Source organism: Bombyx mandarina, chromosome 23 (assembly GCF_030267445.1).
Source record: "Bombyx mandarina strain Sakado chromosome 23, ASM3026744v2".
Taxonomy (NCBI): Eukaryota; Metazoa; Arthropoda; class Insecta; order Lepidoptera; family Bombycidae; genus Bombyx; species Bombyx mandarina.
Genome location: NC_143229.1, coordinates 20,071,952 through 20,089,663, shown reverse-complemented (window position 1 = coordinate 20,089,663; position 17,712 = coordinate 20,071,952). Strand labels below are relative to the sequence as shown.

At 42.4% G+C, this 17,712-nt stretch overlaps 1 protein-coding gene across 1 annotated transcript; it reads right to left on the bottom strand.

The window, feature by feature from the left end:
• Positions 1 to 6,652: 6,652 nt before the first annotated feature.
• On the bottom strand, positions 6,653 to 17,059 carry LOC114248990 (uncharacterized). Its single transcript, XM_028182444.2, has 6 exons — positions 15,877 to 17,059; positions 15,370 to 15,478; positions 9,855 to 10,030; positions 9,315 to 9,427; positions 7,601 to 7,756; positions 6,653 to 7,306 (listed from the first exon to the last, which is right to left on the bottom strand). The coding sequence occupies exons 1-6, from the start codon at positions 16,758 to 16,760 to the stop codon at positions 6,825 to 6,827; spliced, it is 1,920 nt and encodes a 639-aa protein (XP_028038245.2). The 5' UTR covers positions 16,761 to 17,059; the 3' UTR covers positions 6,653 to 6,824.
• Positions 17,060 to 17,712: the final 653 nt, after the last annotated feature.

Here is a 17,712-nt window from a genome sequence, read left to right as displayed (position 1 = left end):
TTCTATGTAAACGCATTACTGCTTCACGGTAGAAATAAGCAGGGTGGTGGTACCCACCCGCGCGGACTCACAAGAGGTCCTACCACCAGTAATTGCGCAAATTATAATGGTATTCATTGTCTGTTACTCAGATTTGATTTTGTAAGTCATCGCTTGATAGTTTATTGCGAAAATGCATTTTAATTAAGTGTACAATACGTTTCGTTCAGTTTGTAATTTAGATCGTAGATCGTATGAGATTGTTTGATTAATTTATTCCCGTACATATTCGCTGGTAGCTTAAGGGAGTGTCCTAGCTAAGCGCAGAGGGGTAGGTGACTCAACTTGAGAGTATTTGCGAACTGATTGATCCACTGAGAAGATCTGGCGAGAAACTCAGTGGGCTATTATTGTTTCCAGGCTCGGCGTACTGCTAAGGATCTTATGGCAACAGGAAATTAATGCGTGCTCACAAGTTTTTTTTAATGTAGTAGTTGTTTAAAAGTGCGTTTATACTTCCAGTTCTTAGTGCTAAAATAATATATTGTGTTCTTATGGCCGAAATTAGGCAATTTAGAAAATCTCTTGGCGACTTTTAACGAACAAAATATTTCCTGTTTGTAGAAATATAAAAGAACCCGTTTTTACAAGGCTGCACAGTTAAATTCCTCTAGTCTTATGTTATAATAATAAATATCTTACCTGATGCAAATGACCGTTGGCTGCCAACAATTATCGAAAGAAAAAACTTTCAATTAATATTGCACCGCAGTGAGAGAAATATTTATCGAAATATCACAATGTGAATTCACTGAAAATGTTTACAAACACAAAATTTTGATGAGTTCCCGCCAATTTTGACAGTTCCGTTTTCGGCCAGTTCGTTCGAGTTTCTATGTAAATTTTTTTTAAGCGACACACACGCGACTCAATCCACGCTGCATGCCGAACTGAGCTAAGCTAAACTAGCTGACTACTTTCGAATCTCAACACAACCTACAAAATAAATTGGTTTAATAAAAAAAATCCATGTTGACTCTATATCCCTTTAACATAAAGCTTAAAATAAAAAAACATAAACGCATCTTTAAATTTGTGGAATGTCTCAAGTCAGCTTCATTGTGATTTTGAATTTAGGTTTTAACCGATGCAGATAAACACTATTTTCGTTTGGAGTCTTAATTAGGACTGAGATGTCATGTTTGTTGATGTTATGTAAAAAGTACCCGCCATAATTTTCACAATTTACTCGTATTCAAATATAATTATGCAACATTTATATTACAACGATCACTAAAATAACTTTTCTTGTCCAAAGCTGAATTAAATGTTGTTTTTCTAACATGTACTTACTAATATATTACCACGTAATGATACTTATACTTGACTCACGGTTGGTCATAACAGTTTTTTAACACAACATAGCCATCGAACTCACCGAAGCCGCTTACGCGTTGTCTAGTTCTTCTCAAATATGATAATGTATTTCTTGCTTTACTATTCTCATTATAAGCTAATCAATTCGCTGGCCCTTTGCAATTCATCATATAAACGAAGAACGCAAGATAATTATGTGTTCCTTGTTTTTATCATTGCATCACCCGTTGTCGGAGCAGTATATTTCTACCACCCAGAACCGCTGCGCTGATTTGGATCGCTTCAGAGTTCGGTTGCCCATCCAATCTGGAGTGTAATTGTCTGTTGAAGGCTTTTGGCGTCCGTAATCAACGCGTGCTCGTAATCCGGTCCCCTTGTCGCGTGGGGCGTGGTATTGTTTAAAAGGTTTCCACTTCCGCGCCTCTTAGCTCAGGATAATCGACAGTGTGTTTAAAAGAATCATTTTTGTTGGGTTCCATCCGGATTTACAGACTCTCAGAGCGCTTTTATTTCCTACCTATTGTAGTGACCTTGAGAGATAAAACTAGATTCACAGAAAGAGTAGGTGAGCTCACGGGGCTCTAACCTGGTGAAGTCGCTAACACTGATCCTAGCAAGAGCAGTGCTTCGCGGAATCTACCACCGGATCGGAAACGCGACCCACTGAGAAGATCCGGCGAGAAACTCAATGGGCAAGCCTTTGCATTATAGGTTTGGTTTTTTTTTTCCACAGTAGAAAATCGCCGGGTCCCCACCCGCGCGGCAGGTGGGGTATGTGGGCGTTGAACCTCACTAAAAACTCCTGCCGCTCACAACCGGTGCCCTACCTCGGACCGGGCCGGAGCCCAGTCGGGGCTATTGAAACGGCGGGACAGGGTTGACGCAGAGCAAATTACATCCATCCCACCGTCCCACGGACGCCGGACCGGCGGCCGCCAGCGACACGACCACCAGTTCCCTCGTTCAGCGGGCCGAGAGCCCGCTTTGATGGCGCCGCGTTACACCTTCCCCCAGAGCGGTCGGGGGAACGCGGTCTACCATCACCCGGCTTCCTACTGCGGGTGAGCGTGCAAAGCACGCCACCCCACGTCTGGGTCTCTCCCCGCACAAAACGTGTGGGACCCCTAGCTCTTAGGAGGCCAGGTCACGGATACGACCCCAGTCCCGACCCCCTGCTCGGCGGCGGCGGGTTTCTGCGTAGTGAGGAGAGCTTTGCCTCACTCGCCCCTCCGCCTCCTTCTGCGAGATGGTGCACTCGCAGAAGTCGAGCATAGCCTTCCATGACTCATCGCCGCCAAGCATCGACGCCACGACGGCAGGCAGCGACAAGTCAGGTCCTATCTTTGCGACCAGGACACGGCGCTGCACCTCCCAAGCGGGGCAGACAGCGAGCGTATGCTCCGCCGTGTCCAGGTCGTGTCCACAATGGTGACACCTCGTCGTCGGCTCAGCCCCTATCCGGCGCAGGTACTTCCCGAAGCATCCGTGCCCGGTCAGCACCTGCACCAGACGAAAGGTGAGACGTCCTTCGCCACGATTCACCCAGTCATCAAAGACTGGGTAAACCGCCTCGACGGTCCGTAGCCCCCACGTGCCGCGTTCTGGTGCCTAAAAGCACCGGTAATGGATCGGGAGGATCCGTAATGACGTGCTTTGGGTGACGTCGACTGTTTACCATTCGGTCTACAGGATCGGGTATGTAGTTTCCTGCGGCCACGACAAGAGGGTTCTCATGTCGGCACACTGACCTTACACACTCGCAGTGTATATTTTTTTCCTACCTATGCTGATAGCCTTGAGAGGCTATTTCAGCTTCTACTTGACGTGCAAGTGAGCTCACGGGGCTCAAACCGGGTGTGTTGCTAACACTGATTCTCTAGCAAGAGCAATGCTTCGCAGAATCTACCATCGGATCAGAAACGCGACCCACTGAAAAGATCCAGCGAGAAACTCCGTGGGCTGTGTCTATGGGTTAATTCGCTCGTCGAGCCCTTCGACGTAGAGGTAAGGAGCGCCATCTGTTATAAGGTACAAGTTGAAGTGAAGTCTGCCTGTAAACAGCAAGTTATTGTTGGAAGACTCACCGCAATACCGCTAGTGTAGCGAAGTGGAAATTATATGAATATAGCAGTTTTGAACACAGTGAAGTGTGCCGGGTTGAAGTGAAGTGTAGTGGTTTATGGTGCTGTTTTTAAAATCCTTCCACTTGCTACTGTGGCGCACCTTAATTGGCCCCTTTTCAGTGGACACTTTTTAATACACTGAGCTGGAGACTCCTTACTTCTACCCTCCATAGCGTTAATAAAAAGTCCCCGACATATCAGTACATTGGCGACACTGCCAAACTTGCATTCGGGACACCGATAAACTAAATACACAATTCCGTCTCAATTCTTTATTCTTTATTTGAATGAACATCATTTCATTTCATTTTATGCGTATATATACATATATGTATTTAGAATTGGGATCGTGGCTCAAAAAATAAAATTATTCCACTGTTGCACTTTTACTCTTTTTGAAAGAATTAATTAGAGGAAGAAGTAAACTAAGAAGAAATGGATGGATTGCGTGAAAGACGATATGTGTAAGAGGGGAGTGGGCGAAGAAATGGTATAAGATAGAGGAGTATGGAAGGAGAAAACATGTTGCGCCGACCCCAGGTGAATGGAAGAAGGGCAAGACGATGATGATGATAATATAGTAATTTAAAATTAATTCACATTTTTTTTACTCCTTGCTCATTTAAATCTCTACGCCATTTTCTTTTTCTCTGTCATTCTGTCTCTCATTCTTTTTTCCCTTTCTTACCGTTTCGAGAGGAAATCTTACACTCACACTCACGTCTTAACACTCCGTTCGACAATATTTCATACGTTCTTACCAATTCAACATATATATCGATAGAAGGTGTTTATTGGCAACAATGGCATCGCAAAGAGCCAATTTTGAGACAAAAAAAAAGAAGAAAACAAACAAAAATAAATACATAAAAACTCGATTCTGTAATTTTGTGATTGGCAACACATTACATCCCAGAACTACGAGCGCCGACAATACAAATTCATACAATATATGTCTCACTATAAGTACTGATAGCAAATAATACATACTTATTAATACATACTTCATTTGAAAGTAAAATAAATAAAAAATAAGGCAGGAATATTTACAATATAAAACGCAAAGATACTTAAAGATCTAATAAATTATAGAAGACAATGAAAACAAAAATAGAACAGAAGTGATACTTCTGTGGGCGAAGATTTGAAGTCCTTTGCGTCTACGCTCCCGACAAAATATTGTATTACAATTTAATCTCCGATATCGTCGTTATTACGAAATAAGTAACGTTTCAATAGCAATTGCACCTGCGTGCGCTTAACAGAAGTTAAACTTCTTTGCATTTTCCCGCGTAATAATATCGATATTATGCATTCTCAGGTTGGGGCAACACTTAAAAACCGCTAGCACAGCTTATTCGCTTCTGACAAGCGCCTGTTCAACTTCCGACACTTGTACTGAATTTACACACATGTGACGTCATCTGAGGCGTTGGCGGGGCTGAGGACCCGTAAAGCTAGGAACTGTCCAACGGCCAGGGCAATTGCGCTGTTAAACGAATTTCTGTCCGAAATCCAGGATGCTGACGTAATTGCCGATAGTTGGAGAATACTTTATTCCAAAATAATTTTATTTTTAGCATAATACTATAACAGTACTTAATAATTTCAATAATGTTTTTGTGTTAACGAGTCAGGCGTTTTGGTGAAAACTGTAAGCCAGACTTTGTATTGAATGGAATAAATAAATAAATAAATAAATCTGTTTTATTTTCAAATCCCTATTGAAGGTTTCATCTTTAGCCTATCGCTTCAGTTCAGGTAACGGCACTCAAGTTACGAACGTCTTTTATTTGCCTACCCACCTTTTTTTATTGCCCTTGTAGGCAGACGAGCATACGGCCCACCTGATGGTGAGTGGTTACCGTCGCCCATGGACTTCAGCAATGCCAGGGGCAGAGCCAAGCCGCTGCCTACCGCGTGGTCTTATTTTATTACTGTTTAAATATTAAATTATTATTGTCTAATTATAATTGCATAAATGGATACAAAACGCTATGCAATAGCTTTACCGCGGCAGTCCCCGGGTGCCACACGTTTTTTTTGTATATGTCGGTATGAATAACGCCATCTGTCGTCAAATAGGACATCGAAACTAGTTCAATGGAGAATGTTCTGGAACTTTGTAGATACAGTCGAAACATGAGATTGGCGATGGAGACAGTCATTCGATGATAACGAAGAAGCGAATTGTGATAGTGTAGACTACCTTACCATTAATTAATGGCATCGATGATTTTTTACGACACGTGGCCTGGGTTTCAAAAACAAACTAGTATCCAAGTTTCTTTTTTTTATAATTGATGAGAGAATGTTAAGTAGTTGACTCTTGGTTTCGTGTTCATTTTCAATTTTTGTTTTTCGTACTGTTAACAACATTTAAATTTAACCTATTTTTCCATTGTTTGTAAAATTTCTGTAACATGTCATAGTGTGCTATAAGAGATTGCTGTACATGCCTCTGTGACTGGCTTACAAACCAGTACTAAATTTTATACTTGTAATTTTAAGCTTGAATGTTATGTATGTATTGCTGTTGGTGTGTCTAAATAAATAAATAAAAACATGAGTGGATGAAGGGTTTTAGAAAATTTTTTAAGTTTTTTTGAGTTTTAAAGATTGAATGAAGGTGTTATGCGCCTATGAGCCATATTAGACCTTATAACTCGGTGTTCAAAATCTTTTTTTAAAAATTGCATGTGTAGAAGGAGTTATATATGAAGAAGTACAAGTAACAAAAGTTCGCTGCCCATTTTCTCAAAATTAACAAATTGTGTCATATCACCTTCATCCACTCATGTCTTCAATTAACTCTCACTGAGGTGTAGGTCACCGGTGCCCTACGCAGCGCACTCATTTAAATATTTCGATTTCTCACTTCGATCTTCTTACTAAAGCGCCGGAATATCCAGTAGACTTTAGGAGAGACGAATCCTAAGATAATGCGAGTGAATCAATTTCTAAAAGTCATACATTAACAAACAAAAGACGACAAAATAATTACTGGAGTGCGCCGCGTAGGGCACCGGTGACCTACACGCCAGTCAAAGGGTTAAATTGGATCATAATTAGTATTTCGGTGAATAGTTTCTTTTTGTCGTGTGCTGCGACTCTTATATGTAAGGCCATCCTTGTGCAGACTCCGGTCACTGACAAACAAAACCCACCCTGTATTTAATTGGAATGTTCTTAGACGGAAAATCGAGAACACCTGTCGTCTCTTTCTAGCTCGCGGTGTGCGCGATCTTCTGTCTTTGTTGCGGAACGCGTTTCACCCGGTGATTCGTGATTTTTTAGTGAGAACTACCGTCAGTTTAGCATAATAGTTTCTCTCGTCCCCATATATCAAAGTTTCGTTTTCTTCCCCGCCGCCTCGCCGCGCGCGCTGCCGCTTCGTTTCGCCGTAATCCTGATATTCCTAGCGTCGCTTCCCCTGCAGACGTTCCGAACTTTAACGTTACCAATACTCGAACCTAAATTCACTAGAACGTTCTCGATGATTTTAGTTTTCGCCTCAGTAGGGACGCCAGCGGCGGGGGCGCGGGCGGGGGCGCGGGCGGGCTGCCTGCTGGCGACGTGCGCCACGTCGAGGCGTCCGTCCTGGCCGCGCAGCAGCATGTAGGGTCCGGGCGGGCGGCGCGCGGCCCCCAGCCTCCTGCTGGAGAGCGCGGCGGCGAGCAGCGCGGAGAGGTCGGGCGCGTCTGCGTCGGCGAGCATGTCGGTGACGGTGAGGCCGGCGCAGTTGGGCACGGAGGGGCTCGCGTCGCCGTCCACCAGCACCTCTATGGTCTTCTTGTAGTTCTCGATCGCGATCCTATCGCCGCTTTCTGTGGAGCGTGTTTTTTTTTTAATTGCTTAAATGGGTGGACGAGCTCACGGCCCATCTGGTGTTAAGTGGTTACTGGAGCCCATAGACATCTACAACGGCTGCCCCACCCTTCAAACCGAAACGGATTACTGCTTCACGGCAGAAATAGACAGGGCGGTGGTACCGCCCGCTTGTGAGTACCCGCGCGGACTCACAAGAGCTCCTACCACCAGTAATTACGCAAATTATAATTTTGCGGGTTTTGGCCAAACTAAAAAAGGGTGAAACTAGGGGGAGGATCAGGGTAGGTCACCTCTGAAGACGGCGACGGCGGCCGCGACGGCGGAGTGCAGCGCCGTGTCCCCGCCGGTGGGCGCGCTGCGGTTGGCGCTGCCCGGCTCGGCGCGCAGTAGCAGCCGCGCGTTCTCGTGGCGGCCCCTCTTGCAGGCGATGCTGAGGGCCGTGTTACCTGTAATGTTAATATAAAACACGCAGCTGTTTTAATCTAGGAAGAGAGATAGGGTTAATAAAATCTTCATGCTTTTTTAATTGAAACTTCTTTAGAATCGTTGTGATTTCAAACTCGATGAAAAAATAAGTCCATAGAGACACAAACACATAAATGTATAGGATTCAGCCGGCGAGAGAATGAGATAGAACACATTAGACGTTCTCGGTCTCCTCTTTGTGCGAATCTTCGTAGCATCCCCACTATCGTCTACTAAAGATTGTCCATGTGTATGCTCCTGTGTAGCGGGATAGTCAGTATATCTATATCTTATTTATAAGTTTCACTTCTACCGTGTGTGACTTGCACACACACTCACTTTTTTTTCCCTTCCCAAGCTCCTCCTCCTCCATACTTGATACTGAACCTTAGAGGCTATTTCAGCGTAACCATAACTAGTAGGTAAGCTCACGGGGCTCAAGCCTGACGACGTTCGTGCTTCAGAATCTACCACCGGATCGGAATCGCGACCCACTGAGAAGATCCGGCGAGAAACTCAGTGGGCTATGTCTGTGGGTTAATTTAATTTACTCACCGAGCCCTTGTCGCATGCGACGGGTTCGGCGAGGACGATGACCGGTGCTTGAGGTACCTAAAAGCACCGTTAGTGGATCAGGAGGATCCGAAATGACGTGTTTTGGGCACTCTTCATGCCTTTATCCCACTACTTAGCAGTCTTCGTGGCCTTAAAGATATTCGTAAAGAGATTCGTATCTAGCGATGCACCGGTGTTCGAATCCCGCAGGCGAGTACCGATTTTTCTAATGAAATGCGTACTTAACAAATGTTGACGATTGACTTCCACGGTGAACGAATAACATCGTGTGATAAAAACAAACCCGGAAAATTATAATTTGCGTAATTACCGGTGGTAGGACGTCTTGTGAGTCCGCACGCACGGGTAGGTACCATCGCCCTGCCTATTTCTGTTATGAAGCAGTAATGCGTTTCGGTTTTAAGGGCGGGGCAATTGTTGTACTGTTAAAACTGAGACCTTAGAACTCATATCTTAAGGTGGGTGGCGGCATTTACGTTGTAAATGTCTATGGGTTCCAGTAACCACTTAACCTCAAGTGGGTGAAGCAATAAAACTTGTAGTCGGCGCTGCATGTCCTGTTTATTCCTCCAGGCCTATCGTACGTCTGACGGGTTCTGACCCCGGGTGGAGATCGGTCGCCGAGTGAGAGAGTGTAAGGGGAGTCGTTTAGTGGGTAGGGTCTTAAAACATCCTTAGACTCGAGGTCTGGTCCCAACATCTGCAGACCGTCAAGTCCCACATAATTCACCCAATCCATCCAAGTCTTTACCCCCTCATTGACGTCACCAAATGATACCCGCAAACGCAGTGGCTATATCCCGGTTCTTATGGACCGGGAACACACTGTGAGATCTCAGTCGAACTTTTAAGTTGGAGGCGGGGTGTCTTATGACCCGCTCGCATAGACACCACTGCCCTGCCATTTCCTGTCGTGGTTTGATGAGCATGGCGAAACCTTTGCACTGTAAAACCGCGACTCACCTTCGCTGTCGCACGCGTTGCACATGTAGCTTAATAGGTAATCCAATATAATGTCATCCGAATATTCAGCGATGTTCTCCTTCCACAAGGACTCCTCCTCCAGATAGATTTTCCTGTAAAACGAAATTCTGTTGTCTATCATCTATCTATCATTACCAAAACTATACCTCATTTTGAAACCATTGAAACTGTAAAGTATCCGACGCGTCAGAAATGATACAGTGACAATAAATAAGCCAGATAAGCTTCTTTTTTTTATGGCTTAAATGGTTGGACGAGCTCACAGCCCACCTGGTGTTAAGTGGTTACTGGAGCCCATAGACATCTACGACGTAAATGCGCCACCCACCTTGAGATATAAGTTCTAAGATCTCAGTATAGTTACAACGGCTGCCCTACCCTTCAAATCACGTTATTGCTTTACGGCAGAAATAGACGGGGCGGTGGTACCTACCCGTGCGGACTCACAAGAGGTGTTACCACCAGTAAAATAGTCTTCCGTACTAGGGCAGTGCAGCCAGTCGCGCGCTGCTTTCTCACCTGGCGTTCTGCTTGCAATGCTCGAGGATCAACTCCAGGTGCTGGCTTGAGACCTCGGCCGCGTGGTGCAGCGGCAGCCTGTCGCTTTCATCCGCGAGCAGCACATCAGCGTCGAAGCTTAGCAGCACCTCCGTGCACTTCGGCTGGTCCTTCAGTATCGCTAATTTCAAAGCCGTCTGCTCAGAAAACGCAAGTGATCAGACCCTAAGGCTTTTTTGAATTGCCTAATCACTGGTAGCCTTGAGCTATTCTAGCTACGAGCGATTCGGTAGGTGAGCCACGGGGATCAACTTGGAAGAATTTCCTAACACCTAAAGCAAGAGCAGTGCTTCGCTGAAACTACCAAAGGATCGGAATCGAGACCCACTAAGAAGATTCGGCGAGAAACTCAGCGGGTTGTGTCTATGGGTTAGGTTTTAAGTAACGGTGCTCAATTCTTGAAGAGCTTAAAAGCACTGAGTGTGGATCAGTGAAGATCCCATAGGACTTGTTTAGGACAACGGCGGCTTTGCTATGCCTCTTCCCCTTGGTTAGATATATAATCAGAAGCGACTACAATAAGGAGGTATTCGTATTACGCCGCTTTTTAGAAGAAAACCCTAGTGGACTCCAACTAGCATTACTAACTATGCTTTTTTATTATATAAACGCATGACGCTTTGGTTTTAAGCTTTGAACATGAACCAGTTCCAGTGGCGATACCGTAAACTGATCACAAAGAGGATTCATAGATATGTCAGTTTCAATTTTGACAGCATCTCCGGGGCTCCTTGTTCGAATAGATATCTGTATATTATGTAGTGGGCACATTAAAAACTCTATTTCACTTTTCCTACCTACACAGCAAGTAAAATGTCACTCTTATCATTTAATGTTTCTGACATTCGATGCATTTGGAAAACATGTGTTTGAACAAATCTTATCTCAAATACGTCTAGGCGTGTCAAATATCCACAATATCATCAGACATATCAGCCTTTTCGCGGATGATACGGCTATTTTGCTACTCGATTAGGTAGATGTCATTCATGCATATGTGGCGTTTAAGAACGCACCTTTTTATGATGCGTAAGCTGGAACGCACGAGAAGTGGGAAAAAGAAGATAGTCTGTGACACCAGACCTTTTTTCACCGCCAAAAATTTAAAAACGTAAACAATAAAATATAATGTGTATAATAACTAATATAATATCTTAGAATTATTTATGCCGTTACAACAATAAAACTAATATTGTTTCAACTGTGGTGTTAATTACATCAAACACGATTTTACGGCGAAATAAAGAAGGAACTCTTTACGGACTTCCTCACATAGTATGCTCCAGACCGCAGCCACCAATTTAGGATAGTGGTTCCGAAAGTGCCGCGTCGACATCAACCCCACGAAAAGCACAGCCTTTCAGCCCCTCAAGCTCTGCTTTTGCATTTAGCAAGCAATTGCATTACAACCAGTAGCGATTCAGTAACCACAATCCGCTGGGAGCTATAATGGATAGTTATTCGGCCATGGTTCTCCGAAGACGGGTGGTCAGCCCGTGATTCGTTTACTTTAAGTTGTAGAATCGGAAAGTTCTAGGGCGACCCAACGTGTAGGTGAGCTTATGTGCTCAACCTGAACGACTAACACTAGCCCTAGCAAGAGCAGTGCTTCGCAGAGTATACCACCGGATCGGAATCACGACACGCCGCACACTGTATTATTATCGAGATCTAGCAGAACTTAATTAAAAAATAATACTCTCTAAATATTCCTAAAACTCCCTTTATTACACAGGTGTATAACTAAATAACCGATATTAAATAAAATTAATAAGTGTGTAACACCATACAACACAGGGGAAGTCTCGAAACATAGCTTATGCGTACTAGCACGAGTGTATTGTTTAGTTTTGCTTTATTGCTGAATGCGAACAGGTCTGTTCTTGTCGTTTAAAGTGCTATAATTGGTCATTTTTATCGTTTGTTATATCATCGAGGATACGTTAAGGTAAGTTTGAACCTTATAATATTGAAATGTTATTAATTAATAACGTTTTTGCTGCAGTCCTTGAAAAAAATTTTTTTTTTGTGTTAGTGTTGACTTTTAAAAATGTATGCAAGTGTATACACCGGGAAATCACTGTTATAGCATTCTACGGTTAATGTTCTTTGAAATTTAGTTGGAATCCCTTGCTCCTATTTGCCCCGCTCATACATTTTTTTTTTGTTTTCAGCGCAATGAAAAGGCGAGATATTTTTAATATATGATTTCCAAGTAATAAAAAAAGGTCAAAATAACCTTATGATTAAAAAAATACTACAATACTAGCTGACCCGGCAAACATTGTTTTGCCATATATAAGATTTCTAGGGAATTTCTAGTGTACAAAAAAAACCTAACTTATTGTAAGTGTGTAAGGATGTGGTAAATGAGTGAAAGAGGTATGTAGTGCTGTGAACGATGAGGGAATATATAATAAAAATAACAAAACCTCATTCAACCACATAATACCTCATTATAAGAAAAAAAAAATTCCAAATAAAAAAAAATTTTTAGGGGTGGACAACCCTAATCACTTAGGGGGATGAAAAATAGATAGTAGCCGATTCTCAGGCTTACTGAATATGCATAAAAAATTTCATGAGAATCGGTCAAGCGGTTTCGGAGGAGTATGGGAACGAACATTGTGACACGAGAATTTTATATATTAGAAGATTATGACATAGAGAACTGTAGAAACCCTCCAAGATCACTTCAAATGTTAATAAGTAGTCTTACAAAAAAATACAATCTAAATGGGAGAAATGTAAGCGAAAATAACAGGGATCAATCTGAATTTAATCAAACATTTCTGTTATCTTGGAGGCACAAGACATATGCCGAAGAGACAAGAAAACTTTATTTAGTACATTATTCCATTATAGTACTACATGCCTTCTAGTATACACAAAATCCTCTCACACTCAAAAGAAGTAATTGAGACATGCGTTTTACCTTTGGACCAATTAGCAGAAGAAGCTCAAGAAGCGAACAATAAGGAATATAGGAGGAATCGCGAGTATTTCAGCAGGAAAACAAGCAGAATTAACACCAATCGAGACGTACTTATCCAATTCCTGATAGGTTCAGATCCACTGCTATCTTCCAAATCAACAGTGCAAAATAGAACATGGGAGAAGAAACTTACTCGACGAAGGAAGATGGGTAGAAGGTTATGCGAATTTTTTTTAGTCTTTAGAATATATTTAGGGGTGTAAAATATATTTCTTGTGTATTTAGAACAAAGTTGCAGTATTAAAAATAATATTTTTAAAGAAAATAAAGAAATAATTGATTTTTATTAGTAATTAATGTTATTTATTTATTTAGAAATACGAAATAACATCTAATATTAACATTTTATGACACGTAAAATTAAAAAAAGATAAATTCACGCAAGATTGAATTAAGTTCTGCTAGATCTCGATAATAATACAGTGTGCGCCGAGAACATTCAACGAGAATCTCGGCGGGCAAATTCCAACGCCACTTAAAATTCTTTATGAATCAGCAGGAGGCGCAGAAATTAATTGTAATCAACGCCAATTCACGTTTCTGATTTATCGATATATGTTCTGTTAAAAGTAATTCCCCCCGGGGACGTTACCGTCAACCGGTGACGTCAGCACGCACAAATGCGATTCACTAGTGTTTACCGCAAACATAACCAATCGAGGTAGCGTCCATAAAAGCGCATTTGCGATGCGGCCGAATCGGACGCGACTAGGAAAATAGCGGGTGCGGTTTAAAAACTAAAAACGTTTTTTTTTTTATTGCCCTTGTAGGCAGACGAGCACACGGCCCACCTGATGGTGAGTGGTTACCGTCGCCAATGGACTTCAGCGATGTCAGGGGCAGAGCCAAGCCGCTGCCTACCGGTTTACTTACAGGAGAGCCATTTGAAGTTTAAAATTTGCAAAAATTATCTTAACAATAAAACTTCTTCGGTTATTCGAATGAAGTAAACTTAATTGAAGTTCATTTAAAAAGATCGAACTGTTGACGCTGATACCAAATAAAACGGAGCTTTAATTGCAAAGATAAATGTCGCGTGTTAAGCGAAATGTCGCTTAAACCAAACACCCTTTCACCCCTCGATATTATATACTTAAATAAGAAAGAGAACTAACAAATATTAATCTCAGTTTTTCGTTTATTCTGCTGATACTTATCAGGATATAAGAGTAGTCATAAAATGATTGTATCGTAAATAAGTCCTCGATGCGCGTACATATCTTCAAATTAATACGGACGTTTTGAAGCTTGTTAATAAGATGTTCAAAGATTCCGTAACAAACAGACATACTTTAAACCAAACTAATAAAAACATGTTAATAAGTTTTTCTGTTGACTGTACTTTGGGAGTCTACCATCTATACATCTGTTTTACTGATGGCAGGGCCTCTTGTGAGTCCGCTCGGATAGGTACCACCACCCCGCCTATTTCTGCCATGAACCAGTAATGCCTTTCGGTTTGAAGGGTGCGGTAGCCTTTTTTTTTTTTTTTCCCGGCCGAGGGCCGAACCTCCTACGAGGTCCCCGCGCCTAGGGGACGCGCGGGGTATGTGAGACTCAACGATCTGCAGGTGTTGAGAGCAGACCGCGGGCCCAAGGAATTTAGGGCCCACCCACTAAACGACTCCCCTGCACTCTTACACCCGGCGTCCGATCTCCGTCCGGGGTCAAAACCCGGTCAGAGTAGGGGGGTTCCCGCGGTCAACACTACAACCAGACACGCGGCGCCACCCCGAGGACGCCCGACCGACGGGTCGTCGAGGCGATAGTCGACGACCAACGACGTCAGTCTCCGCGGTACGGCGGCCCTTCAGGCCGCCCGGGCGATGCCGCTGGTGTTCCGGGATACCCCGCTGGGCCAGAACCAGCCTGCCGGGTCGGAACGCGATACACCGCCGACCGGGTTGCTCTTCCACAGTATGTTCGGCGACGACAGCGACGACGAAAATGCGGACCGCATCGCAGTCCGCAGCCGCCGACGCGTCGTCCCGTCCTCCTGGTGCCAGCGCGCTAGAGTGACGGTAGCGTGCGGCGCAGTCTCAGCCCCCTTAGGTCGCCCCGTGACCATCACCGGGAGGAGACTGCCTCCTCATAGAGGGTGCGGTAGCCGTTGTAACTATACTGAGACCTTAGAACTCATATCTTAGGGTGGGTGGCAGCATTTATTTACCTTATAGATGTCTATGGGCTCCGGTAACTAATTAACACCAGGTGGGCTGTGAGCTCGTCCACCCATCTATGCAGTAACAAAAAAAAAACTGAGTTATTTCGTATCGCTGACTTGTGCTTCAGTGTGATAGGCATCAACTGTTTTGGGAAGAGGCAAAAATCTTCAATTAAGACTATCAGGATGTAGAAGCAAATCACCAGAGTATTTAGCGAACCCATCACTTTCGACGAAGGGTTCAGTAAGTAAATTAACCTACGGACATGTACACCTAATAACCACTCTACAGTAAAGATGATAAGATTTAAACTCACCCAATTGCCATTCCCTGGTATATCTACTGAGTGGTTCTTCTTTTTTAATACTTGACACTGTCTTTTTAACATTTTGATGTTGTCATTAAGGACTGCATTGTGGATAGGTCTGGAAAATGTGGCTTTGTGAGATACATTGATAACAGGGGTATGTGATTTTTTGTCCATTTTAAACACTTCCAAAGAACCTTCAATAAGATATATGTCGCAACTATGCTAAGCAACTACCGATCAGCCAAAGGCCGATCAAAGGCCTATCACAAATTTTCTGCTTCACCCAAAGTACATCCAAGTTTTGAATTGCAAATAATAATGGCACAATTTTAAAGCATTTTATTACAGCTTCATTGATATTCCACCAATTTTGATCACAGCATGGCACCAGGCATATCTAGTTCTACTCATAGTACAATTTTTTTCTACTGATCATTTTATGCTACTTCGAAAGCTTTAAAAGAAGTCAGAATAAAATCCATATGGAATGTTGATTAAAAATGAATTACTTACAAGTTTCCATCTTCGTCTCGTACCAAGCAAGTTGTCCACTCAACGTAAGACAGAGATGACGCAATCTTTCTTTTATGCTCATCATTCATAATAATTGGCCGTTCAGATTTCATCGTTTTAAAATCATACAAGTCGGACACGTCCAGAAAATTTTCTAAAGAGTTGCATTTGCTCAGTGAATCGTTTCCCGGCGTCTTGATGTATTTATCTACATCGTTTAGCAGGGCCAAGGGATCTTTCAGCAGTGTACTCCGCGTCGCAAATGATGACCAAGACCCTGTCACATCACTTGAATTATCATTACTAAGTTCAATGTTTTTCTTATAGAAGTCCTCCGGATGTATTACAAGCTTCTTGATTTGGGGCTCTTTAACAACGTAGGGCTCTATCGGTCTCCGTGCTCTCTTCGGTTTTGGTTTTGAAAATATATTAAAAAATGTTTCCTTCGTTTGAGATGAAGTTTCGTTTAAATCCGGTTTTTCAGTTTGCGTTGAGGCATCTTTACTTTTTTTGGGAGTGGTCAGGAGTGCTAGTATGCCGCGGACTCTAAGCTCCTGGGATATGACCGAGCATAGAGCTGAGAGCACAGTTTCGTAGTTCGACTGCCCGATCAGCTTCACTAGGCCGTCAGAGTTCGCGGCTTTGACTCCATCACTGCCCGTGAACGTCGCGATCGTACGACTGGCGTTCGTAATACGATTCAACGTGTTGATCACGGCGATTTTACGTCCTGCCGCCCGTAAAAAATCACCATCCTTCGATTCGTAGATAAGATCGGTTTTAAAAAACTGCTTATTGTTTATTACCTTTAAGTGTTTATGGTTTTTAATTAATCCGGTCCTTAGTATCACCACGGGACGAACGTTTTTAACTTTAGATGACATTTTAATTTAATTTCCATAGAATACCTACGTAAACACGACTAAATTATTCTTGGGGCCTCCTCTTTCAAATAACTCGTTTTACTTTTCTGTATGTGGGTGCGCAACTGGGTAAATTAATCATTTATTTGTTGTTGTTCTGTTGAGTTTATAGGTTAGTTTGCACTATATAAATAAAACATTTTGCATGCATTTATGAAAAAATTATGAAAGCAAAGTTCATTAAATTACACAGAATTAAGGGAATTCCCACAACTGTCGCAGATTAATGCGTTGCCAGAGTCGATGAGTATAGATTACCCTTGGAACAAAGAGCTTAAACTACACTATTCCCCACAATCACGTTTACATTGATACCAGACTTAAAATGATATCCTCACTCAATACTTCATTAATTGCAATACATAGTATCTGAATGATTAATTATTTATTGACTTATTTATTTATTTTTATATATATATTTTTTTAGTTATATTATTTATATTACATTAATATAGCTTTAACTTGCGATCGTTATATATATTCAGGTGAAATTGAAATGAGCAGGTTTGCGTTCGCTGCGAAGAAATAGCATTCATAAACAGTGCCTTTATCAAAAGAAAATTTTACTGTTTCTCCTAGGAATAGAGTTGTATCCACAGCACTATGACGTGATTTTATTCAAACGACGTTCGAATATAATGCTTATCAGTATTTAGAACGTGGCTTGCTTTAACCCAGCATTAACAAAAATTAAGAGCGATAGTAACTACCTACTGACTCAGACATATACTTGCCTGCCTTGATAAAAACTATTGTTTTCAACTATAATCGTTCTGTACAAAATTTCAACAAAAACTTAGGTATAGCATAAATTCAACTAATTTGGTGAAAAGTATTTTCATCTTTATGCCTCCTAGATGCTAATTCGAGACTTAGATTATAAAATAGTGTTCATTATTCCTTTCATTAACGA